Here is a 25,019-nt window from a genome sequence, read left to right on the forward strand (position 1 = left end):
TACATGTAATGTTTTTTGATCTTTGTAGTAGTTGGATTATTTCTGCGAAATTCAGCATTTAATTAAGGGCCCTTTAACTTGTTGTGACAGATAAGATATTGCTTAATCTGCATAAGCTTAACCTTCCTTCAATTATGAAGAGACTCCGTTGGTCACCGGCCAGAAATCGCTACTAATCACCTAACAAGAATCTGCTAAGGAATGGAGATTTTAAAATTCGTGGCTGTTGTCCTGAGGCGCTAATGCAAGATGTTGATAGGAACACCCCCACTTTGCTTTATCCCTGGAAATCACAAGGGCCAATGCTTGCATGCTCTACAGCTCCCATCTGAAGCGATCTTTCTACGCAAGATTCCACCAGTTCTTGTGGCCTGCAGGCCTCGGGTGGCCGCAGCAATCCATGAGACCATGATTTCCAAGTCTCTGAACCTGACAATCATGCAGAGACACTGCCAGAGTTTGTGCCTCGCAAGTGGCCAGTCAGTCAGTCAGTCAGTCAGTCAGATAGCTGCATGATCTGCGACTGAAGAGTAGAGCAGTTGGAACTAGCTTAGGAAAATGCCATGACACCAAACAGCTTAAACAACTGCAACTTCGGTGGAGTCCAAGTCCAGGATGAGTCCACGACGACAGAGATATGCTTGCTACCGGCCGGAGATGCCAGTTTCTGTGGAGGGGACGCTGGTACGGGTGGCATGTCACACTGTCACACACATCTCATCTCAATTATGTTTGGGGAGCTCTTAAGTGGCTGTGCTAATTGCAGTCCTATATGATAATGACCTTGTGCATCTGATGAAACAGGAAAATGCTTTGTTTAGTCCAACAGCAACTCCTAACCCCCGTCTGACTGAGCTAGGGCCACCATGGTCTCTTGACCGAATCAGACAGGCAGCAGACTGGTGAGCGAGTGTGTCCCCGGGTTGGTTATCAGTTGGCCGTCGCCAGGACCCGGGATCTTGTCCCCGGATGTAACATTTTAGGCACATGGTTTAACATGGGTGTGACTTGAGTGTGTGACCCTACTTGTGTCCAAGTCCAACCAAATCAGTTTGGGAAAACTGGCCCAGAAAACATGGATGTCGGACATGTAATATCTTCGGAACCAAAGTATCAGTCATGCTCAAGTTCTGGGGTACGTGAACACTAACCTTGACGACACCTTGCAGCGTGGGTCTTTAGAACCAGAATACTATGATTTATGATCAGATCCTTGACGGCATGAACCTTAACTTCGAAGATACCTGTCGGGGCTTTCAGCGGTTGGCACCGCGAGACATGCGTGATTTGAATTCATGCAGGGAGACACACCGATATGCTCTGGCCGGGCATTGGTGCTCCGCTCATGTTAGAGGAGGGGCAGCTGCACATGGAGATGGAGCTCACTGTCCATCTGCCAAAGACAGTGCTGCGTGGTAGACTATCACTCGGTAGTTATTCCCCATCAGTCTGTTGCTCAGTCACATGGCTGTGCCCAACAAGTGAGGACAATGGTATATGGTGCTCCAAACGAGAATCCATGTTATATGTCATAAACTCATGACCCAACTTATCAAAAGAAACAATTGAACAGATGGAGATCTCAGTAGGTGAGCACTTATTGCATCCATCCCGTTATGTCCTCTGAACTCTGATTGGTGTTTTTGTTAGCTTACCCTGGAAGAACAATAAGAAATATTAGTCGAACAAGAAAAAAAAAAGGTGGTGCTGCTGAACACAGAATGATATCACACCCAAGTGGTCACGATAAAGAACAGATGACCCCTACTACCCTGAACAAGCTTTAAATCTGACATGATATATCCAACTAGTGAAATGATGAAAATGTGTATGATCAGGTAACTAGCTTTGATGAGTATATAAAGTCAGATAGTTACTAAATAACTACGACATGTGCTACAATGAGATGCAGAGATGGTAAAACAGGTGCAGATGCAATCATGGAGGATACCAAATCAGAAGCTATAAGAATACAGCCATGAAGATACCCCCAGAATTGGGACATGGATCATTAGAACCAGAATATCAGTCGTGTTAAAGATTCTGAAAGACATGAGCATGATCCTGGACAATACCTGTCGCAACCAACCTTGCTGGTTGACGCAGATCAACGTGAGATATGCGTGCTTCAATCCATGCAAGGAGACACACCATATCTTCTGATCAGGTGTTGGTGCTTGGTTCATGTTAGAGGCTAGGCAGTTGCAAATGGAGATGGAACTCACTGACGACACTGTGGTTGTAGTATCACTTGGTACCTGTCCCCAGCAGTCTGGTTCTCAGTCACATGGCTGTCTCAAGAAGTGAGGACAGGGTATCTGCCTATCTGGTGTTCCTGAAGGCCACATAATCAGTATATAGAATGCTACAATTAAATGGTGGCAAACTGGCAAAAAAGTGCAAGTGTCTGTACTGAGGATATTGAATCACAAGGTAAAATAGCAGACTCTGAACTCATACAATGTGACTACAGATATATTTCTGATTCTCCAAAATTAGAACTCCAACCTATCCAAGACACTTCACCCAGATATTAAATAGATCAGCTACAAACTAGTCAAGACTCAAGAGGTTTCTTTTCAGTTTAGCCAATGGAAATAAATGAATTGAAACTTTGTGAGTTCAAAACAATGGAAAGAAAAACTAACTAGAAAAGCAAAGATTCACTGGAATTATGACATCATCAAGTCCACAAGAACAAGATGCAATAGATTGCAGAAAGACGAGAGTGCTTATGTGAATATCAGCACTTGTACCAATCAAATATTCATAATTCAAAGATAACATGATGAGAACATTTGAATACTTTTTATGCCTGTAGGTTAGGATATGTACCACTTAAAATCAGTGAATATCAGTAGAATATACAACTAAGCTGACTGAGAAGCGCCCAGCAGTACACATGGTGTTTTGGAGGAAGGATGCTGCATGTGTCAATGCTACCTAACAGGAAAAGAAATCAAACTATCAGTGAACTCTCAAATCAGCACAATATCTTGATTCGACTACAACAGTCACGGACTTCTGGTATTGCAACTAAGGATTCAGCATTCATTTTCCATTAAGTACTCGTATCTTGGGCTCTTGGCATCACAACATGCAACAGATTAATCATGCGACAAGATTCCACAGGAGAATATCAAACAATTGCATTGATGATATTATGCCATTTCTTACTTTTCCAGTCATACAACAAAGCTCACTATTTAAATCAGCATTGCTTCAATATGCCTTTCATGTACACCAGCACGCATGGCTGTAGTAGCAGATGGCTTCTCCTGGATGCGTTAAGCAGTGACATGATCCGTCAATAATTTCAATAAAGACACTTGCCTTACAAGTTTTTTGGTATTAACAGTCTACATAACAAAGTCCAAAACATTGTAACATCATTCTTTTCCTGAACACTTTTTTTTCTCAGACATGATTTCCTTACCCTTGTATAGAGCAATGGTGAACTTTCACAAAAAAAAAAGAACAATGGTGAACCTGAGCGAATATGTTACAGAAAGAAAATAGAACCATGTTAATTCAAAAAAGGTTAGGAATAAATGGAACTTATCTGAGACATTATATGTGGTCCTCTAAAACTAAAACTTGCAAATCTTCCAAAATGTTGGTATTACTGGCTCCAATCGAAATGGTACTCTAATACATTGGCACTTTTGTAGATTAACAGATCTCAAGTATATTGGCCTGGTAGTCTGATAAATTCGATTTGGCTTAATCATCTGAGCAACATTACTAGTGTGTGCGGGCTCAGCCCATCAGGCAAAACGTACAGGCTAAGGTGCTAGACTAAATTGAGGCTTGACAATCCAAATTGAGGCAAAACATTTGCTCAAATCAATTAGAGCCAACATGGAGTGCCGGCTGGGTAAGTGTTGGCTACAGCTGCAGTGTTACGTGGGTCACAGTATTTAACTACTTATATTCACAGTAAGAAATGGACTTGGTAAAAATCTAGCTGCGTGCCTACTAGTATTGCGGTAAAAACCATTCTGAAAATGCATTGTAGCAAGAAAATATTGTGCCGTTGAAGCACCACTATGCATCATGAGTTCATAAATAGGATTAATCCATTTTATTCATTCAAACTTTTCAGAAGTCCACTTAACCAAATGTGTCAACTTTGGGGCAAAACCTCCCTTTTTCATTCCACGTCAGCAAAACCACCCTCCAAATCAGTCTAAAGATGTAACTTCACCCAGTTAGTAACAAAACAATATATCCTGCTTTTTGCAGTACACGATTGAATAAGGCAGTTGTGTTTGAAATATGAAACTAGTTTTTCCCTTTTTGCACAACTTTTAAGGATAGTACTAGAACCAAAAGTATGCATTAACATACCAATTGAGTACTTTTATGTGGATTGCCATAATAACACCATGAACTGCATGTGCAATAAATAGTTTGAAGTTACTCGTTGACATCAGTGATAAAACAACAACAGTAGTACAAAAGTTGGATCAGTTGTTCAGGAACACATAAAGTCAAATAAATTGAGGTATGAAAATTTGTAGAACCACGCTTTCTGTTGCCCTAATTTATCTTCCCTCTCCCTTCAAATCTTACAAGTAACAATCTATACAAACTTTCTATCTCTTATTCCCAAGACATTATAGACGAAAACACATTGGTCAGTTCCAAATTGTTCTCTTGGTTTTATAACCCCCTAAATGTCAAAGCCTAATAGAAACAAGCTGTATAGAAATGGATCCAGTAGAATAAGTTATTTTTGTATCATTTTGGGAACATACTAATGGCTATCACACAGTACAGAGCAATTAATGGATACTGCAGTAACATAAAATGGAAAGAGTTGTCAACGCTTAAGCAGTCAGTGTCCAAATAACTCAGTATTTTTTATTTAAGTTAATTGTATAGATTATGTAATCTGTAAAAATCTTAGATAGGACTAGCACACACAATGTGAGAAACTCTTATCCAGAAGGGAACAGAGGATCAGACCTCTGTGTGTAGTTTCTTGTTCTCATAAAGAAAGTTATGATTTTCCTTCGAAGAATATATAATTTCAACTTTGGGTACCATCATCAACCCTATCCCACTAATATATGTATGCAGTATCACCCTTTATCATATATGTAGACATGTAGGTTTCATAAGTTACAAGTAAATCTATGAGATACCCCTAGATTTTACATGTATGCACTTATATGGGCGTGACAGTAGAAAAATACAAGTTTGGTGGTATTGTCAAAGCTTTAACCAAGCACAAACCTAAAACCAAGAGCTCCTCAATTCATTCACCATGAGTACAGAACAATCCTTGTCAGATAATGAAGGGCAAATATGTGGATACATGGCTAGAAAATAGATGTGGCAAACATCCTTTTAGTTGAAGATCAGAATATTAGTGAAGGGAATTTGAGATATAAGCCTGTTATACGAGTAACGTAGATATGCTCAGAATCTAGATCAGAATTTGAATAACTCAGGTGAAGCCACAATGATACAACAAGAATGGTTGCACTTAATATCTGTAGCTACATCAAAATCAAGTTAAACAAAAACATGTTCCATCTTCTAATAGGTTTTCTACCTGACACGGAAGTTGATTGTATATCATATTGAAGAACAGTTGCGAGATCCAATATCAGTGAGCAATTTGTTTCCCTGTATCTTCGTCGATGTCGTCATCACTCTCCTCATCCTCAGAAGCAACACCTGCTTCCATGTCCTCCTCGTCCAATTCGTCTCCATCCTCCTCCTCATCATAGTCCTCATCGTTATCACCATCCTCTCCTTCTGCACCAAATTCCTCCCCAATCAGTTGCTCACCACGACTACTCTTACGATCCTTGCCTTTGCCTTTTCCAATCTCCTCCTTCCCCATATGCATCAGATGAAGGTACTGATACCTTATCCCCATCATTGGGTGCTTGTCCACAAGCATATGCCTCCGGTATGACTCCCTAAGCACTACCGTCTGCGTCCTCAGCTTGTGGGACATGTAGAAAATCCCAGGGTGCCTAGCCACCACCTTCCTGAACCCTGGCGGCAGCCGCAGCGCCTCCCCAAGCTTGACCAGCACCTCCTTCTCCATCTTCTTCCCCACCGTGAGGCTGAGCACCTCGTGCAGCACCGCCACGGTCCTCTTCTCTGTGATGTCACTCCTTGGCGCAAGGTGCGACCCATCCTCGTAGGGCGAGATGTACGGCAGCCTCTGCCACTCGTCCAACCACATGCGCACCTTCTTGTCGAGCTCGAACCCCCGGGGGAACGAGAGCGGGAAGGCGACCGCGTCGCCGACCTTGTACCCGCCGGTGCGCTGCGCGTAGGACTGCATCGCCGACACGGCGAGGTCCTTCCTGTAGCAGACGAGCTCGAGGAGCGTGCCGTCGGGGGAGAGCGCGAAGTAGTCCGGGTAGTTGGGGAGCAGCGACCGCTGGAAGTCCGGCGCGAGGCCGAGGTCGAGGCGGAGCCGCGCGACGAGGCGGAGCGGGAGCGCGCGGGAGGGGGCGAGCATGAGCAGCCGCAGCAGGCGGTCGGCGGCGTCGGGTCGGGTGGCGTCAACGACCTGCGCCTCGGCGGCGTGCAGCGCGGAGAGCCTGGGCGTCGGGGACACCTCGATGGGGTGCGGCGAGAGCGCGAACGCCGAGGGGTAGAGCCGCAGGAAGCGGAGCGGGCGGAACGGGAACGGGATGGTGGAGGGCAGCGAGTGCAGCGGCACGGCGTGCGGCGGCGGCGTGGCGGCGAGGAGCGCGTCCTTGGCGAGGAGGAACGGGACGAGGTGGCGCTCCCGCTCCACGGCGTGGTCGAGGGCCCGGTCCCGCGCCCACGGCACGCGCGCCTCCAGGAGCCCCCGCGCCGGCACGAGCAGCGCCGCCGGCAACCGCCGCGCCTGCGGCGGCAGCAGCAGAGGCATCGCGGGGTTTTGGAAGCGGAATTTCGCGGTGGAAAAATGCGGCGGCGGTGACGACTAGCGTTGGGGAAAGAGTGGGCGGGCAGGTCAAGTGGAGGGCGGCGGCGAGCCGCGGGATGCGCGGATCGGAGGGTGATCTCGTGCCGTGCCGTTTTTAGGTGGGTCGCTACTGGTTCTGGTTGGGCCGCTCGGCCCCGAGATATTTGGCCCAAGTGCGATCCAGAAGTGTGGGGCAAAGCCCGCAATCGGAGGGGGCAAAGAGGAGGAAAAATAGAAGGCCGCTATTGATGCGGCGATTTGGGGAAAACATTTTTTTTTGCGAACCGATTTGGGAAAAACTTTGACCGCTCACACAGGTGCTGATAGCTCTGCGGCGATGCATGCCTGTTCATGTCCATCGATCGCAGTGTTTGTGGGAATTTCTCACTGACCGCTCAGTGATCGATTGGACATGTCGTGATGAATGGGCGCTCGATGAATCGAATCGATCCTCCTCCCCCTTCACCGGCGCGTTATGTTCGGCGGCGGCGCCTTCAAGCGGTTCATCGACGGCCATAGGCACAAATTCGTGAGGTGAGCAGCATTTTTCTTCTTCCCCTTTCTTTCTGTTCTCGATGAAGTTCCAATTGCAGTACGCGCATCTGACTGATCTGCATGCGCGCGTGCGTGGAGGCGCGTAGCTAGGCTCAAGGGCGACGAGAGCCCGAGGAGGATGTCGTACGGCGGCGTGGACCGGTCGGGCTTCCAGATGGACTACGCGGGCGTCGGCGCCGGCGCCGGCGTGAGCGCGTCCCGGCGGCGGTTCGTGCCGACGGAGTCGCTGGCGCGCGGCGTGATCACGCAGGGGTCGGCGCAGCTGCGCACGATCGGGCGGTCGATCCGCGCCGGCGCGACCATGGCGGCGGTGTTCCAGGAGGACCTGAAGAACACCTCCCGGCGCATCTTCGACCCGCAGGACCCGATGCTGGTGCGGCTGAACCGGGCCTTCCTCATCTCCTGCATCGTGGCCATCGCCGTGGACCCCATGTTCTTCTACCTGCCCATGGTCACCGACGAGGGCAACCTGTGCGTGGGCATTGACCGGTGGCTCGCCATCGCCACCACCGTGGTGCGCACCGTGGTGGACCTCTTCTTCCTCGTCCGCATCGCGCTGCAGTTCCGCACCGCCTACATCAAGCCCTCGTCCCGGGTGTTCGGCCGCGGCGAGCTCGTCATCGACACCGCGCAGATCGCGCGCCGCTACATGCGCCGCTTCTTCGCCGCCGACCTCTTGTCCGTGATCCCGTTCCCGCAGGTGGTGATCTGGAGCTTCCTGCACCGCTCCAAGGGCACCGCCGTGCTGGACACCAGGGACCGGCTGCTCTTCATCGTCTTCACCCAGTACATCCCGCGCGTGGTGCGCATCTACCCCATCTCCTCCGAGCTCAAGCGCAGCAGCGGCGCCTTCGCCGAGACCGCCTACGCCGGCGCCGCCTACTACCTCCTCTGGTACCTGCTCGCCAGCCACGTACGTCGAATGCTGCAGCAGTAACCAGCAATTGCATTAGGATTTCACCTGGATATGTATATATGTATATGTATATAAATATACATATTTGCAATCGTTGCAGATCGTTGGTGCCTTCTGGTACCTTCTGTCGATCGAGCGCGTGAGCGACTGCTGGCGGGAAGCGTGCAACGAGTTCCCGGGGTGCAACGTCATCTACATGTACTGCGGCAACGACCGGCAGCTGGGCTTCCTGGAGTGGCGCACCATCACCCGTCAGGTGATCAACGAGACCTGCGAGCCAGGGCGGGACGGCGTGCCCCCCTTCAACTACGGCATCTACTCGACGGCCGTGACGTCCAACGTGCTCAAGTCCAAGGACACGGCCTCCAAGCTGCTCTTCTGCCTCTGGTGGGGGCTCGCCAACCTGAGCACCCTGGGGCAGGGGCTCAAGACCAGCATCTACACCGGGGAGGCGCTCTTCTCCATCGCGCTCGCCATCTTCGGCCTCATCCTCATGGCCATGCTCATCGGCAACATCCAGACCTACCTCCAGTCCCTCACCGTCCGCCTCGAGGAGATGCGCGTGAAGCAGCGCGACTCGGAGCAGTGGATGCACCACCGCCTGCTCCCCCCGGAACTCCGCGACCGCGTCCGCCGCTACGACCAATACAAGTGGCTCAACACCCACGGCGTCGACGAGGAGGCGCTGGTCCAGAACCTGCCCAAGGACCTCCGCCGCGACATCAAGCGCCACCTCTGCCTGGGGCTCGTCCGCCGCGTCCCGCTCTTCGCCAACATGGACGAGCGCCTCCTCGACGCCATCTGCGAGCGCCTCAAGCCCAGCCTCTGCACCGAGCACATCTACATCATCCGGGAAGGGGACCCCGTCGAGCAGATGTTCTTCATCATCCGGGGCAGCCTCGAGAGCATCACCACCGACGGCGGCCGCACCGGGTTCTACAACCGGAGCCTGCTCGAGGAGGGAGACTTCTGCGGGGAGGAGCTCCTCACCTGGGCGCTCGACCCCAAGGCCGGCGTCTGCCTGCCGTCGTCCACGCGCACTGTCAGGGCGCTCTCCGAGGTCGAGGCCTTCGCGCTGCACGCCGACGAGCTCAAGTTCGTGGCGGGGCAGTTCCGGCGGATGCACAGCAAGCAGGTGCAGCACACGTTCCGGTTCTACTCGCACCAGTGGCGGACGTGGGCGGCAACCTACATCCAGGCCGCGTGGCGGAGGCACCTCAAGCGCAAGGCGGCCGAGCTGCGGCGCAGGGAGGAGGAGCTCATGGAGGACGACGAGGGCAAGAACAGCATCAGGACCACGATCCTCGTGTCGCGGTTCGCAGCCAACGCGCTGCGCGGCGTGCACCGGCAGCGCTCCAGGCGGACAGGGGCAGGGAACGAGCTCCTCATGCCCGTGCCCAAGCCGAGGGAGCCCGACTTCGGCAGCGACTACTGACGAGCTTGCAGAGTGTAGTAACTTACATTACACTTACAGGTGGTAAAATGAGAATGTTATCTAGTGATGTATCTGATCTTAGTATTGAGTATTATTTCTGCTTGTTGCACATGGAATTCCTATTCAACTCTCCTCTCACTGACTTGTAAAATCTCCAGACATTTGTTAGTTGGTAGTGTTGTGTACCCATGAGAAAAATATTCTCACCCTGTCTGTACAATGATTTTCTGCCAGTAATGACATGTTCAAACCATAGCATTCGGCAATCTGCAACTCGCAGAAAAGGGACAATTAGATCAACTCCATGCAGCAATGCATTCAAGTATACATCTCAAAATACGAACAGGACGGCTATAAGCCTGTACCGCAACGAATGCCTAGCTACAAGGCAAAAACAGAAAACTTTTATGGCAGCAACGATATAATAACCCGATGATTTTCCAACACAGTCGTCATCTTCCTATTGGCAGATTTGCTCAACCGCGGCCACGATCTGGGCAGGCTGCACGACGGTCGCATCCTCCAGGGTTGAAGCATATGGCGTCGGCACATCCTGTGATGACAAGCACATGATGGGGGCATCAAGGTAGTCCCAGAAGTTGTCAATGATGGCTGATCTCAGGCTGGCGCCAATCCCTCCCGTGCACATGCACTCCTCCACTATCAGCACACGGTGGGTTTTCTTGATGGAGTTGCCAATCGTGTGCAGATCAAACGGCTTCAGCGACCTGATGTCAATGACCTCTGGATCGTACCCTTTGTTCACTAGTGTCTTTGCGGCCTGCATCACGTGGTATCTCATACGTGAGTAGGTGAGGATGGTCACGTGCTCCCCAGGCCGCACCATCTCGGCCTCCTCCAAGCAGAGCACATATTCCTCGTCGGGGATTTTCTCCTTCAGGTTGTACAGAAGGACGTGCTCAAACAGCACCACAGGATTCTCACTCCTGATGGCGGCTTTCATCAGACCTTTAGCATTGTAAGGAGTTGAGCAGGCAACCATTTGCAGGCCAGGGATTGACTGGAAATACGACTCCAGACGCTGTGAATGCTCTGCTCCAAGCTGACGACCAACACCACCAGGGCCCCGGATCACAAGTGGGATTTTAAGCTGGCCACCCGAAGTGTAGTGAAGCATGCCACAGTTGTTTGAGATCTGATTGTAAGCAAGGAGCAGGAAGCCCATGTTCATGCCTTCAACAACAGGCCTCAGTCCTTTCATTGCTGCTCCAACCCCCATGCCGGTAAATGAGTTCTCAGCAATAGGGGTATCCAGCACTCGGAGGTCTCCAAACATATCAGCCAAACCTTTTGTCACCTTGTAAGAACCACCATAATGACCAACATCTTCACCAAACACGCACACTGTTGGATCCAGTTTCATATCTTCTATCAAGGCTTCACGAAGAGCCTCAAACAGCAAGACCTCATGGCTGAAAGAAAAGGTAAGTAAAATTACGAATTTGCAGTTGAGCACAAAAGAAATCATGTTGTTAAAGCTCAAGTGTTGCCACCTAATGGTCAGTCTTTACATACATCTAGCTTAAAGCATGACACATTAAAAAGAAAAACTCCATTTGTAGGAGACGCAGAAATGGTTAGCCAAAGATTATTATGGTTTCTAAATTGTTAACAATGCGAGCTGCCACGTGCTGCCTGCTAAATGTACTTTCATATATCTTAGAACAGGATAAATATTTTCATGAAATGAACAAACCGCATTAACTATGAGTTAATCCCATTAATCTTTCTGAATGTGAGCTGGTGATTAGGCCTAGTTTTACTCCGGTGTTCACAACAGAAAAATCTTAAGATTTCTTCTTTTCTGTCAATAAGTTTGCTGCATTTTGGATTATATTTGATGAAAACTGGTATCATCCAGTGCTGCCAACTGCCAGCTACAATGAAAGTAGAATATAATGCCTCCATTTTTAATTAGTAAGTAGGTTCATTTAATTCACTTTACTGACTAAAACAACTACTTTCAGGTTAATAACCTATACAAAACATGCTAGGTGAGACAGCCTGGTCAGTGCCAAATTTCATCTTGCAACTAATTCAGTAGTGACAGCATCATCTACAGTATAGATTAAAATTGTACAGTTCTAACATAACCTATGGGTAGCTAGAACAAGTGAGTATTATTGTGATCAGAAATCAATGCTCAAAATCCCACTTGGTTACTTTGTCTAAATTTGCTGGGGAAATGTAGGCGCTAATAATTGCAGAGAGATGAGACGGATACACTGCTGTTCGTTTATCTACAAAGATGCTCCATAAAACGTATGTGAATGTCATATACGAAAAGTTGACCATATCAAACTTATGTAAACTATCATGACCTAATACTCAAACATATGAGGGAATTTCGGATGCAAGTGAAGAACAATAGTAGCTACCAGATCAAAATAATCCAGATGCAAATCAACATGGGCAGTGCCACATAGAAGTGACACAACTGCTACAGGTTACAGCTACTTCAACATGCATATATCACATCACAGAATGGCAACAAGTAATTGCCACATAAATTATTTATTCAGTTGGGATTAAGGACATTGGCGCGTTATTTGTTGAAGTGGTACCTATGATCTGATTTAATTATTGCAAGAGTCTTGTACCATTTGCATTTGCGAGGAAAGTGGGTCAAAGAAAACAACAAATAACCAACAATCTCAGCAAAATATTCTGCTAATCATCTACCATGGTTAGCTTCAGCGACTTACATTCCACACTGGTTGCCCAGCTGAGCTTATGAACATCTGCCCTATTTGCACTAGTCATTTGGAAGAAGAGATTATGCCAATGGGGAACAGAGGAGAATAGTTGGCCCTCGATATTGACATAAAAATAAAAACTGCAATCCAACTCTGCTGGAACAGCACATAATCCTAATCAAGTTGGCCCCTGCTCGGGAGATGTTCGAATCTAAGACAATTATGTCACGGTGACCGCAGTTAACACACCAGTCAACAAATCTTTTTGACACGAGTAAAATCGGCGTTAGAGGCGGAAGAAAATTAGAAGATGCGGCGAGATACAAGGGCGACGATTGGGAAATCGGCCGATTGGTGCTACAGTCAAGGATCGGTTAGTTGGTGCTACAGTCAAGGATCGGCCAATTGATGCTACAGTCGAGGATCGGCCGATTGATCCTTGGAGTTCCGCCTCGCCCGACCCCTGAGGTTTGGGATCGGACACGCCCGACCCTCCAAGGGAGGATCTCCGCCTCGCCCGACCCCTGAGGTTTGGGATCGGACGCGCCCGACCCTCCAAGGGAGGATCTCCGCCTCGTCCGACCTTAGTTCCCAGGGTCAGAATGGGTCTAAGCCCTCGACATGTGGGTCCTGATCGGTTACCCCTTTTCCAAAGAAGCGATCGGCCGATTAGGAGGTTGGAATAGTTGGGCTGATGTGGGCTTAAAAAGGATTATGAAGATGAAGAGGAGGTCAGCCCATGAAGGCGTAATAATAGTACGAATCGTACTTGTAAATATTCGTTTTCTGTTTAAATTTAGGGATAGAGTTCTAGTCGGATAAGAAGTCGTTTGTACGGGGCTATAAATAGCCACCCTTGTAGATCTATAATCATCATCAACTCAATACAACAAACTACTATTTCCTCGTACTTACTTTCAAGCCGGCGACTTTGCCAACACTTTTTTCTCCTTTTTCACGAGTTCGTACGGGTTGGCGGGGCTGCATCAACTTGACCTCCGGCCGATCTTGTAGGTTCCGTTTATCGAGTAAATTCTAAGCTTTAACTTCGGACGCATCGTTGTCGTTTCGTTTAGATTTATTCATCAGTTATCGATATTTACTAGAATTTTAGGTTTTACCTGTTGTTCTAGTTTTATCACCAGTTATCCAGCTAGGAATCAGTAATTTCGGCTTTTCTTGTACTTCGTTGTTTAATCTATTTATTTTAGCCGATTAGATCTGTTCCTAGTGTTGTTTCTGTAGCGTTGTTCAGATTGCTCTAGTAGTTTTCTTTACAAACGTTGCCTGGTAATCGGTTGCATCATAGCCGATTTCTTTATTGTTGCAAATCGGCCGAATCGCTGATAAGCTTTCTCGAGATCGGAACCTTAGCCGATCGCAACCTCTGGGAACTGACACGTCTATTTCCTTGCCAATCAACAGGTCAGATTGGCTGGCACGCCGCGCGAACCGCACCAGGGCAATCACCCGAACAGGAGCTAAGCAGATTCTCCCGGGTCGTGTGTCCGACGCTGGGAATCCGATCAGCCGATTTCTAGTGCCAACACACTTTTGGCATGCCCGATGGGACCCATACAACCGCCACCATGTCGAAAGCTGCTGAAGTCTCCGAAGATAACGTCATCGAAGTGACAGAGGCAGATCTCAGGGACGACCAGAAGGAAGAGCTAGAGAGGCAGACGGCATACTACCGGAAGACATGTCTGCAGTCCTTCAGTCGCACCAGGAGCGGGGAGACTATCAAAAAGGCTCCGTTTCCAACTCCCCGCCAGATCACAATCACCGAGGACTCGGACAAGATGTCCGAGATGGTTCAACAATCCGTCTATCAAGCTTTCATCGATCAATCCCCGGTGCTTTCTAATACGGTATACAATGCCGTCATCAGCTCCTTAGCTAGCGGTGTATCTCAAGGGTACCAAGGGCTAGCATATGCTCCGCCGATTACGGTTCCGAACAAGAATACACCTTACTCGGCTTCTCAGCCGACTCAAATACCAGTTGGGGGTTCCAGCGCTTCCTCATCATTGATCCCTGGGGTTTAATAGCACGCAACACCTCCAGCCACGCCCCATTCAGTTATCCTCTGCCCAGTTTCCTCCGATTAATCCAGCGCCTTGGGGGGCACCATCAGTGACGGCCGTCCAGGATCAACCGGCCAACCATGGAAGCCCCCAATTCCAGGCGTCTTTCCAGGCGGCCACTCGACCAACCATGCCGCAGTACCAGCCTGTCGCACCAGAGATGAGCAGAGCAGCACAATCAACGGAAGTACTCCGGGGCGTTGCGCCGCTCATACTATATGACGAAACAAGCGGCTCATTCAAACAGCCGACCCTGAATACGCAGCCGGCTATGACACATCAAATGCCACATGCTTTCACTCAACATCAAGTCATCCCGCCGCCAATATACCAGCACGTACCAGTTCCTCAGCCGACGGTTTACCAGCAACAGCCGGACTGGTCGGCACGTATAGCAGAGGTGATTCAGGAACAATTCGGCTTAAAGCCGAAGGTGCAGACCTACACATACAGGACACCGTACCCGCCTACATACGACTTACTGCCGTTTCCTCATCGGTATAAAGTTCCTGATTTCACCAAGTTTTCGGGGCTGGACGACACCTCAACTGTAGAACATGTGAACAGATTCATCATCCAATGCGGAGAAGCAGCGGCGCAGGATGCTCTACGGGTGCGACTTTTCTCGTCATCCCTGTCTGGGTCGGCCTTCCAGTGGTTCACAACCTTAACGCCCAACTCGATAATTACATGGGCCGATCTGGAAAGGCAATTTCATAAATACTTCTACGCCGGGGTACATGAGATGAAGCTGTCCGATTTGACCAGCCTCAGGCAGAGAAGCGACGAGCCGATATCCTCATATGTACAGAGGTTCAGGGAAATCAGAAATAAGTGCTACTCCCTGGCCCTGACTGATGCACAGTTGGCCGATATAGCCTTCCAAGGTCTCCTACCTCACATCAAAGAAAAATACGCCTCACAGGAGTTTGAGAGCTTGAGCCAAATCGTCCACCGATTGTCCGGTCAAGAAGTGCGTTCTTTCGATCCGCGGAGGAACTTCCAGAAGAAGGTGAAATACTTAGAAGAGGTTGAAACCGAAGAAGACATAGAAATAGGCCTTGCGGAATGGGTTAAAGGGAAGAAGCCGATATCATGTCCGTTCGGCAAGAAGGAGCCGGAGACGTTTGGATTTGACACATCAAAGGCCGATAAAATCTTCGACCTCCTACTCCAGGAAGGACAGATCAAGCTCTCGCCATACCATACGATTCCTTCTGCCGAACAGCTGAAGAAGATGAAATATTGCAAGTGGCACAACGCTACCTCCCATGACACTAATGAGTGCAAAATCTTCCGGCAGCAGATACAGACGGCCATTGAGCAGGGCAGACTCAAATTTGAAGTGCCAACAAAACCAGCCAAGCCGATGAAGATCGACCAGCACCCCTTCCCCACTAACATGGTTGATACGGGAAAGAATTCGCTCCAAACCAAGGTGCTGACATCCGAATTGGCTAAAAAGAGCTGCGCCGTAGACCCCAGAAATCAAGCGGCGCCTGAAGACGTGAAGGGGAAACGGCGGATGGAGGACGATGACGACAGGTCAGGAGAACCACGTAGGCATATTACTTCCCAATTCCTGCTCAACAAATATCAGCAGCAACATGAACGCTCAAGATTCCGGTAAGAAGCAATGCGGCGACATGAAGATCACTGGCGATGTCCGTTCTTCATCCACTGTTGGGAAAGCAACCTCAGGCTGCCTTCGGCTGATAATTGCCCTGAGTGCAACGGCCCGTATCGTAATAATCGGCCATTCAGCAGGTCTCGCTCCAGAGATGGGAGATCAGAGCCGATCAGCAGGAACTGGCGCGACCAAGACGACCGGCGCCCTCCAGTACGTGATCGACTGGGGGGCAGAAGTGACCGGTATGACCGGTCGGAAGGCAGGCGCAATGATGGGCCGGGGGGGCAGATTTGATCGACATGACCGGCCAGAAAACAGGGTCAGCGTCCACAGTCGACTTGAAGAGATGGTCGATGCTCGGGTATCAGACGAGAACCCTTTAGGACGCGGACCGAAATGGGAACGTGCTAGACCACGAACCAAACCAGTGAACCCCAGGTGGTGCCCCGATGGATTGACCAAGTCTCAAAAACGAAGAATCCAACGTCTCCGCCAGTGGGAACAGCAGGAGGAAGAGCAGCAGTACACGACGGACGAGAAGAAAGGCAGGTCTCAGGTATGGCGCCCCAAAAGAAACGACAGAGGAGGCGACGAATCGGCAGCCGACATCGACATGATTTTCATACTGCCGATGGAATTCATGACTCCTGCCGACCGACAGGACATGTCGACAATGAAAGAGCAGATGGCGCAATTGGCTTTGGAGCCAATGACAGCCACATTCGAGAAGGCCGAAGAAGACAAACGGCAACACCTGAAAGCGTTGTTTCTTAAAGGGCATGTCAACGGCCGACCCATAACCAGATTATTGGTAGACGGAGGGGCTGCAGTCAACATCATGCCGTACGCCATGTTCCGGAAGCTTGGGAAGAGCGATGATGACCTGACCAAGATAGATATGATGCTCAAGGACTTCGAGGGCAACGTATCCCCCGCTCGTGGCGCTCTCTGCGTCGACCTCACCATCGGCAGTAAGACCCTTCCTACTACTTTCTTTATCATTAATGGCAAGGGGTCCTACAACATGCTACTCGGCCGAGACTGGATACATGCGAATTGTTGTATCCCATCTACAATGCATCAATGCCTCGTACAATGGGTCGGCAACAACATCGAGGTGGTCACCACCGATTCCGCATACAGCATCGCGGCAGCCGACACGCAGCAGTGGAGCTGCGAAACCGTCAAGTGCATATCCGGGAGAGTATGGGATACTGACTTCTTGAAGGTGTCCGATTTTGGCCTACAGCCGATCCGAGCAGTCGGCTCCGAAGACTCAGACTGAGATGGATCAGTTCGCCCGAGAAGATGGGAAGCTGGGACACAGATTCACGTCGGCCGATTCATTAGAAATGATAGATTTAGGCGATGGTACCAAACCAAGGCCGACATATATTAGTGCAAATTTAGATCCGGAATACAAATGTAAACTGACAAGTTTGTTAAGAGAATTTAAGGATTGCTTTGCTTGGGAATATCATGAGATGCCCGGATTAGACCGATCTATCGTTGAGCATCGGTTACCCATAAAGCCAGGGTATCGGCCGTATCAACAGCCTGCACGGCGGTGCAATCCTAAAATCCTACCAGACATAAAGGCCGAAATAACGCGGCTAATCGAAGCAAAATTTATTCGGCAATGCCGTTATGCCGAATGGATCTCCAACATTGTACCAGTATACAAGAAGAACGGAAAGCTACGCGTATGCGTCGATTTCAGGAACCTCAATCAGGCCACACCAATGGACGGATACCCCATGCCGACGGCCGATGTGCTGATAGATGCCGCCGCGGGACACAAGGTTATTAGTTTCATGGATGGAAACGCTGGGTACAATCAGATACTTATGGCCGAAGAAGACATACCCAAAACGGCCTTCAGATGCCCAGGTCACCTTGGTTTATTCGAGTGGGTGGTAATGACTTTCGGCTTGAAAAACGCCGGCGCCACGTATCAGAGAGCCATGAACTACATACTTCATAAACTTATCGGCATACTAGTAGAAATCTACATCGACGACGTCGTAGTCAAGTCAAAAGGACACCAGGAGCATCTGGCCGATTTACGACAAGTATTGGAGTGCACTAAGAAACATGGACTGAAGATGAACCCGAATAAGTGTGCCTTCGGCGTATCCGCCGGACAATTCTTAGGATTCATGGTGCACGAGCGGGGAATAGAAATCAATCAGAAAACTATAGCGGCCATCAACAAAGTCATGGCCCCGCAGAATAAAACTGAGTTGCAATCTCTAATCGAAAAGGTGAATTTCATCAGAAGATTCATATCTAATCTGTCTGGGCGAATCCAAGCCTTCACACCATTGTTAAAGTTGAAGCTCGACCAGGAGTTCATATGGGGGGAAGAGCAACGCAAGGCATTGGAAGACATCAAGCAGTACTTGGTCTCACCACCGGTATTGGTCCCTCCTCAAACTGGTAAGCCGTTTAAACTATATTTATCAACCGATGAAAGAGCTATTGGGTCGGCTCTGGTCCAGGAGTTCGAGGGAAAGGTACGAGTAATTTATTATGTCAGTAGAAGACTTCTGGACGCCGAAACAAGGTATCCTCCAGTGGAGCGGTTGTGCCTAAGCCTTTACTTCTCATGCACCAAACTCAGGCACTATTTACTGTCGGCAGAATGTGTGGTCGTATGCAAGGACGACGTGGTAAAATACATGCTGTCACTGTCGATTTTGAAAGGACGGATCGGAAAATGGATCTTGGCTTTGTCGGAGTTTGACCTTCGATATGAATCGGCAAAAGCTGTTAAGGGATAGGTCATGGCCGATTTCGTTGCCCAGCACTGCGGGTCAGAGGCTACCTTCGTAGAACCAGTACCTTGGACCTTATACTTCGATGGATCGTCATGTGGGGCCGGATCAGGAATCGGCATCGTCCTCATATCGCCTCGGGGGGCAAGCTATGATTTCTCTCTGACGATAGAAGCATCCGCCACTAACAATCAAGCAGAGTACCGAGCTGTACTGAAGGGATTACAATTGCTAAGGGAAGTCAAAGCTGATTCCGTCGAAATTTTTGGGGATTCCATGCTTATTGTGGATCAGTTAACAGGGAAGTCTGAGTGCAAGGACGATGTATTGAGGATTTATTACGAAGATTGTCTGCTGCTTCTGAAAGTAATTTTCAAATCGGCAGTTATCGAGCACATCCCAAGGAATCACAACGAGGATGCCAACAAGCTCGCCCAACACGCATCTGGGTATCGGCTGATTCAAGGCGCCCTGGCTCTAGAGCTCGCGGCCGATGACTGGCGAAGTGAGATTGCCGATTACCTGAAAGACCCGTCTAAGAAAGTGGATCGGCGGGTACGTTTTCATGCTACCAAATACGTGTTACTGGAAGACGACTTGTTCTACCGAACAATTGATGGCGTCCTACTCAAGTGTCTAGGAAAGGAGGAGGCTAAGACTCTGATGGGAGAAATCCATGAAGGAGTGTGTGGAGCCCACCAATCGGCACATAAGATGAAATGGATGATTAGGAATAATGGGTATTACTGGCCGACGATCCTCAAGGATTGCTTTAAGTATTATAAAGGATGCCAGGATTGTCAGAAATACGGGAATGTCCAACATGCACCCGCATCGGCCATGAATCCCATTATCAAACCATGGCCGTTCAGAGGTTGGGGAATAGACCTCATCGGCCAAATTTATCCTCCGTCAAGCAAAGGGCACAAGTTCATTCTGGTGGCCACTGATTATTTCACCAAATGGGTGGAGGCGATTCCGTTAAGGGCCGTGACATCGGTTGCTATGGTTGACTTCGTAAGAGACCATATCGTCTACCGTTTCGGCATTCCCTAGACTATCACAACCGATCAAGGGACGATGTTTACATCAGGAGAATTCGAGGAGTTCACGGCCAACATGGGAATCAAATTGTTAAACTCCTCTCCGTATTATGCCCAAGCTAATGGCCAAGCCGAATCTTCCAACAAGGGGATAATTAAGTTAATCAAGAGGAAGATAGAGGAGCAGCCGAAAAAGTGGCATCTATGTCTGACTGAAGCTCTATGGGCATACAAGATGGCTTGCCATGGGGCCACCAAGATGTCCCCTTATCAGTTGGTGTACGGTCACGAGGCAGTACTACCATGGGAGTTGAGGGCAGGGTCGAGACGCACTTCGCTCCAGGACCAGTTGGCGGCCGACGACTACTCCTCACTCATGAAAAGGGAACTTGATGACTTGGCTGGCCAACGATTGAGAGCTTTGATAAGCATCGAAGAAAACAAGAAGAAAGTGGCCAAGGGGTATGATAAGAAGGTCAAAGTCAAGCAATTCTCTCCGGGGGACCTGGTATGAAAGTTAGTGTTGCCGATTGGGTCGAAAGATCCTAAATTCGGTAAATGGTCCCCTACGTGGGAAGGGCCGTATAAAATCGGCAGATGTGCTCCAGGAAACGCTTATATTCTGGAAACAATCGAAGGAGAAGAGTTTACTAGGGCTCTGAATGGAAGATACTTGAAAAGGTACTACCCTAGTATATGGGTCGGAGCATAAGGATCGACCACGATGAACAACACACAGCCGATACAAAAGGATTCGTCTAGAGAAAAAACGTAATCGTCCAAATCGGCCGATATATTTCATTCGGTACGGATGGTGGGTTACACGGCCGACAAGGTACAAGTCGCCCTTAGAACAAAAAATAATTAATCACGCTTTTTCTTAAGCTCTCTCTCAGCCCGACCTAGTTCTATCAGAAGACGGATGTACTCTTCTTCTATCTCCTTCATCGAAGCCTCCACTTCGACTTGACGGGGGAGAGGGTGACTCCGGTCCATGGCCAGGCGTGATGTTCCTGCTGCTGCATCTTCAAGGACGATTTGATGAGGAAGCGGATGACTTCGGTTGGCTTGAGGTCACCGGTGGCCGTTGCCGTCCAGAAAGTTCCAGATCCGTCGGACGTCAGCAGGGACGTGCTCTTGGAGTTCATCGCGATGAGCCCTGATTAAGTCCTTGTCTTCTTGCGACAGTGGTTCGTCGCGCGTCCCATCGGAAGTGAAAAAGGTAATAAATAAAGGGGGCGCCGCGAAGGACGGTCAAAGGGGTTATCAATGTTCGTACAAAAAACTGCCAGTACTTTTACAGGTCACCCAGAAGGGCATTGATAGTTGCGATCGCTCGGCGCCGGATCTGATCGGCAGATTCCAGGACGCGTTGGTCATCTTCTGCCGATCCGGGGACTTCTGACATATTGCGGTGGAGTTTGAGGGCTTCGTGAGCCAGGTGCTGCCTCTCCTATTTCAGATCGGCGATGACGGAAGGGAGTTCTTGAAGCCTCTTCTCTTCGGCGTCTATTGCTTTGGTCACCTGCTCCATCTCCTTGGCAAGCTCTGCCCTTCGGCGCTTGAGGCGATCTATCGTGCCGACGATCCCCGGGCGAGAGTCTTCCAGAAAGTGAATTCGTTGATGCACCTCTTGGGCTTGGCGCTTGAACGTGTCCTCTTCCTCACGAGTCTTGGTCAACTTGGCGCGGTCGGCCATATGGCGCAGGGCCCTAAAGACCGGAATCCTCATTGACTCGATATACGCGGCCGGCGCTAAGGCCTCTTCCGCTTCTTCTGGTACTCGCCCGCTGATGTCACCAAAAAGTTGCCAAATCGGCGAGGCGTCTTCTACCAATCGGCCGATGTCCTCTTGAAGAAGGGATCGGATGCTTGCGAGTTTGGCACGGACGTCATCAGGGACGGAGCTCAAAGTGACCTGGCGAGAGGCGACTTCCTCGTCATCGGAGAGTGCGACCGCAAATGAGAAAAGGCTGTTGTTGGGGGAGTCCTGTTCCTGGGAAATAGTAAGTCAAGAAGAAGAACAAATCAGCCGATGATGATAGCAAATCGGCCAAGTAAGGGTGAGAAGTCTCTTACCTCCTTGAAACGGATTTCTTCAAGCTGCGTTTGAGAGGCCGTTATCCTCGAGTCAGGGGCTAGCACCATTGGTTCGTCAGAAGAAGAAGACGCCACCATGATTGGTGCTTTGCTCGGACCAGCTTCCCGAAAGACGACCATTGGTTGATTAGGTGGGGCGCTTGGCGTACCGGTGACCTGTGTCAAAAGATTGAATAAGAATATTACCCAAATACTAGGAAAATCGGTTGAAGAGTAGTATACCTCGGCAGATGGAAGCGTGGGCGTGATGATGACCGATTGGATTGCTGCCGATTGCTGTGGGTCCACAGAAGTGGTTTGTGCAGTCTAAAAATAACATGAGTCAGTATAGAGATAGCAATCGGTAGGATCAGATAACAAGGTTACCTGCATGGCCTCCACCAGTAATGATGCAGCGACCGCCCCAGCTTGTGTGATGACTTGAGTATCTACTTCTCCAGCAGCTGGAATGGGCAATGCGGCCGAAGTTTCTGCCGATGTGATCATAGGAGGGTCGGTCGGTTCTATACGAGCTCGTACTCGGCGACTGGTCTTCTTGGTAACCTTCTTCTACGCCTGCTTCGATCGGCCGGCAATCACATCCACGGAAGGGGCATCATAGCCGATAAGGGGGAAGATGGTGTATGGGTGATGGTCCTCTATCGGCCGGCCACTCCGACTGTGTGTTGGGGGAACGCGGTTTTCAGACTGAAGCAACAGCAAGATGTTAGTATACGTATTTAACCGCATTAATAAAGGAATGAAAACCGGCTAGGGAAAAAATACCTCGGCGTTCGGATCGATGTTGGCTGGATCCAGGAGATTGCAGTATGTCGATGCGGAGGCGCAGAACAGGTACTGTTTCCATTCGGCCCACCATAGCTTGAATGGTTGGACAGCAAAGGGGGCTACTATCCAGTCATTCAAGTCTATGGTACCTGAGTCTGGTATCCGATCTTGCAGCCGACTATAGTCAAGACCCTTGGTGAGTTCATCTCTGAACTTTGCTCGGCCGACGAAGTATGCCTGAATCGGCAGTTGACCCATGCCGAACTGCCGTGCTGCAACGGAGGGGTTGTAGAATTCATATGTAGGGGCATCCTTTCCTGAGAAGAAGTTGGCCGGTAAGATCCCCGGTTTAATTAGTTCATCTGTGAGATCTTCGTCGAATCGGCCGATGGTTGAGTCGAAGCAAGAAGGGAGTTCAAAGATTGGGTCATCTCTCCGATAAGGGAACCAGACGGTTGCATCTTCATTGAAGCCGTTATAAAAACACCGGAAGTATTCGGCCACCTTGGTAGCGGAGTACGAGCAACCAGAGAAAGCCGATGCTGCTTCGCCGAAAGACATACACCGGCGTCGGACAGTGAGATTCTCTGCCGATTCGACGCTGGGGAATGTCATGTGTTCCACTCGCTGCTGAGAGATCTCGCTCAGGTACAAGTTCAGCCATAAGTTAATGAACCACCAGGGTCCACCTGGATTTCCAATCGGCTCCCCTTGGGATAGCTTGATGCCGATTTGGTGAAGCATGTGGTAGACTGCTCCCAGTAAGTGTTTTCCAAGAGGAACAGAAGTCCCTATCGATAATGCTTCGGCCAGAGCTTGGGTATTGGTAGATGGACCAGCTGCTCTCCCACAGAAGAAGTGCTTCTCTAGCCACATCATCAGGAAGGCCGTATACTCTCTATTCTCGACAGATCCGGCCCTTTTGTTGCATCTGATGAAACCTTTCCACCCGCCGATTCCCCTTGTGTCCAGCCGATGTGATGTTGCGGCTATAAGGCGGAAAGGGGTGTCCGAGGCCGGTCAGCAAGACTACATCGGCCAATGTGGGGGTCATGGGTCTGTGTCCAAACAGGAATGCGTTGAGAGCATCGGACCAGAAGTAAGAAGCTGCCATCACTAACGGCTCATTCCGCTCCATTTGGGACAAGGATAGATCGATGCATTGGCCAATTTTGAGCTCGTCCCATTGGACCTTCTTGGAGGCGGCTATCCGCTGGTACCATTCCCTCCAACCGGGAGTTTCATTCGGCCAAGACCTAAAGGTACCCGACCAGTGATCTAGGTCCATAGTTGATTCTTTGAACGGGATCCTATGGGTTTCCAAATTGATTAAGTCGGTTGGATCTGGGTTTCCCATGGGCCCAAGGCAGATAAGGCCGAGGTTTTCTGTAAGACGAATGGTGATGCGATGCCTAACCGCCTAAAAAGGAAAAGGGGGTGCGAGGGTAAGAAATAGATCTAAAGTAAATGCATTACTGATAAGGGAAAGTTTCGGTAATGACCTCCGGGATGAAGCTCCTCGTAATCGGCGGAGTCGCCGGTGCAGCTGCAGATGATGAAGCCACCAATGGGATCTCGGATGAAGCTTCAACTTTCGTCGATGAAGCTCCTTCTTCTGTTGATGGAGCCGCCGCTGTCGCTACTGGAATCTCCGCCGAAGGCACCATTTCTGGAGCTTCGCGCGTTGGTGAGGTGCCTGAAGGTGTCGCCATTGGAACAGTAGGAGGGGATGCGAAAGGAAGGAGGCGCTGGAGAATTGGAGGACTAAGGAAAGTATTGGAGGGAGAAGAAAGCCTGTGCGCTGAAGAAGAAGGACATGAGCTCGTAAGGAGTACGGGATGTGCTGATATTTAAAGAAGGTCTGAGAAGGGGTAAAAGTGGAATTTTTACCGCGCCGGCGTTTCGAGTTTTTCGGGGGTAGTGGTTGTCGTGGGCGCCCGTTTCGAAAATATTGCAATCATCAAGTTGGAGACCGCGAAACGGAAGGATGTTTTCGTGGCGTCTGTTTCGGATGAGAAGTTGAAAAGAATTTCGAAGTAAAGACTATGTTTTACTCCGAAACTGGG

At 49.4% G+C, this 25,019-nt stretch overlaps 3 protein-coding genes across 9 annotated transcripts; 1 reads left to right on the plus strand and 2 right to left on the minus strand.

Annotated features, from left to right (window-relative positions):
• LOC117840241 (protein WHAT'S THIS FACTOR 9, mitochondrial) lies at positions 1 to 6,994 on the minus strand. 6 transcript variants are annotated; one of them, XM_034720717.2, is made up of 5 exons: positions 5,564 to 6,994; positions 4,351 to 4,393; positions 2,836 to 2,943; positions 2,076 to 2,326; positions 1 to 1,656 (listed from the first exon to the last, which is right to left on the minus strand). In XM_034720717.2, the coding sequence occupies exon 1, from the start codon at positions 6,887 to 6,889 to the stop codon at positions 5,618 to 5,620; it is 1,272 nt and encodes a 423-aa protein (XP_034576608.1). In that variant the 5' UTR covers positions 6,890 to 6,994; the 3' UTR covers positions 1 to 1,656; positions 2,076 to 2,326; positions 2,836 to 2,943; positions 4,351 to 4,393; positions 5,564 to 5,617. The 6 variants fall into 6 exon arrangements, with proteins under 6 accessions (XP_034576608.1, XP_034576604.1, XP_034576609.1 ...); XM_034720713.2 differs by having other exon boundaries at positions 2,076 to 2,335; XM_034720718.2 differs by lacking the exon at positions 4,351 to 4,393 and having other exon boundaries at positions 2,836 to 2,939.
• A 619-nt stretch (positions 6,995 to 7,613) lies between these two features.
• On the plus strand, positions 7,614 to 10,042 carry LOC117837104 (putative cyclic nucleotide-gated ion channel 9). Of its 2 annotated transcripts, none has more exons than XM_072290819.1 (2): positions 7,614 to 8,393; positions 8,434 to 10,042. In XM_072290819.1, the coding sequence occupies exons 1-2, from the start codon at positions 7,635 to 7,637 to the stop codon at positions 9,829 to 9,831; spliced, it is 2,157 nt and encodes a 718-aa protein (XP_072146920.1). In that variant the 5' UTR covers positions 7,614 to 7,634; the 3' UTR covers positions 9,832 to 10,042. The 2 variants fall into 2 exon arrangements, with proteins under 2 accessions (XP_072146920.1, XP_034572580.2); XM_034716689.2 differs by having other exon boundaries at positions 8,497 to 10,042.
• LOC117837105 (pyruvate dehydrogenase E1 component subunit beta-4, chloroplastic) lies at positions 10,032 to 11,475 on the minus strand. The gene has a single exon (XM_034716691.2). It carries the CDS (start codon positions 11,318 to 11,320, stop codon positions 10,292 to 10,294), a length of 1,029 nt encoding a protein of 342 aa, XP_034572582.2. The 5' UTR covers positions 11,321 to 11,475; the 3' UTR covers positions 10,032 to 10,291.
• Positions 11,476 to 25,019: the final 13,544 nt, after the last annotated feature.

This window comes from Setaria viridis, chromosome 9 (genome assembly GCF_005286985.2).
Source record: "Setaria viridis chromosome 9, Setaria_viridis_v4.0, whole genome shotgun sequence".
Classification (NCBI taxonomy): Eukaryota; Viridiplantae; Streptophyta; class Magnoliopsida; order Poales; family Poaceae; genus Setaria; species Setaria viridis.

Bases quoted from the DNA above. Each gene is read 5' to 3' on its own strand.
- LOC117840241 (XM_034720718.2), bottom strand. From the start codon at position 6,889: ATGCCTCTGCTGCTGCCGCCGCAGGCGCGGCGGTTGCCGGCGGCGCTG.
- LOC117837104 (XM_072290819.1), top strand. From the start codon at position 7,635: ATGGACTACGCGGGCGTCGGCGCCGGCGCCGGCGTGAGCGCGTCCCGG. The intron at 8,394-8,433 runs GTACGTCGAATG...CAATTGCATTAG, and splicing joins GGTACCTGCTCGCCAGCCAC to GATTTCACCTGGATATGTAT.
- LOC117837105 (XM_034716691.2), bottom strand. From the start codon at position 11,320: ATGATTTCTTTTGTGCTCAACTGCAAATTCGTAATTTTACTTACCTTT.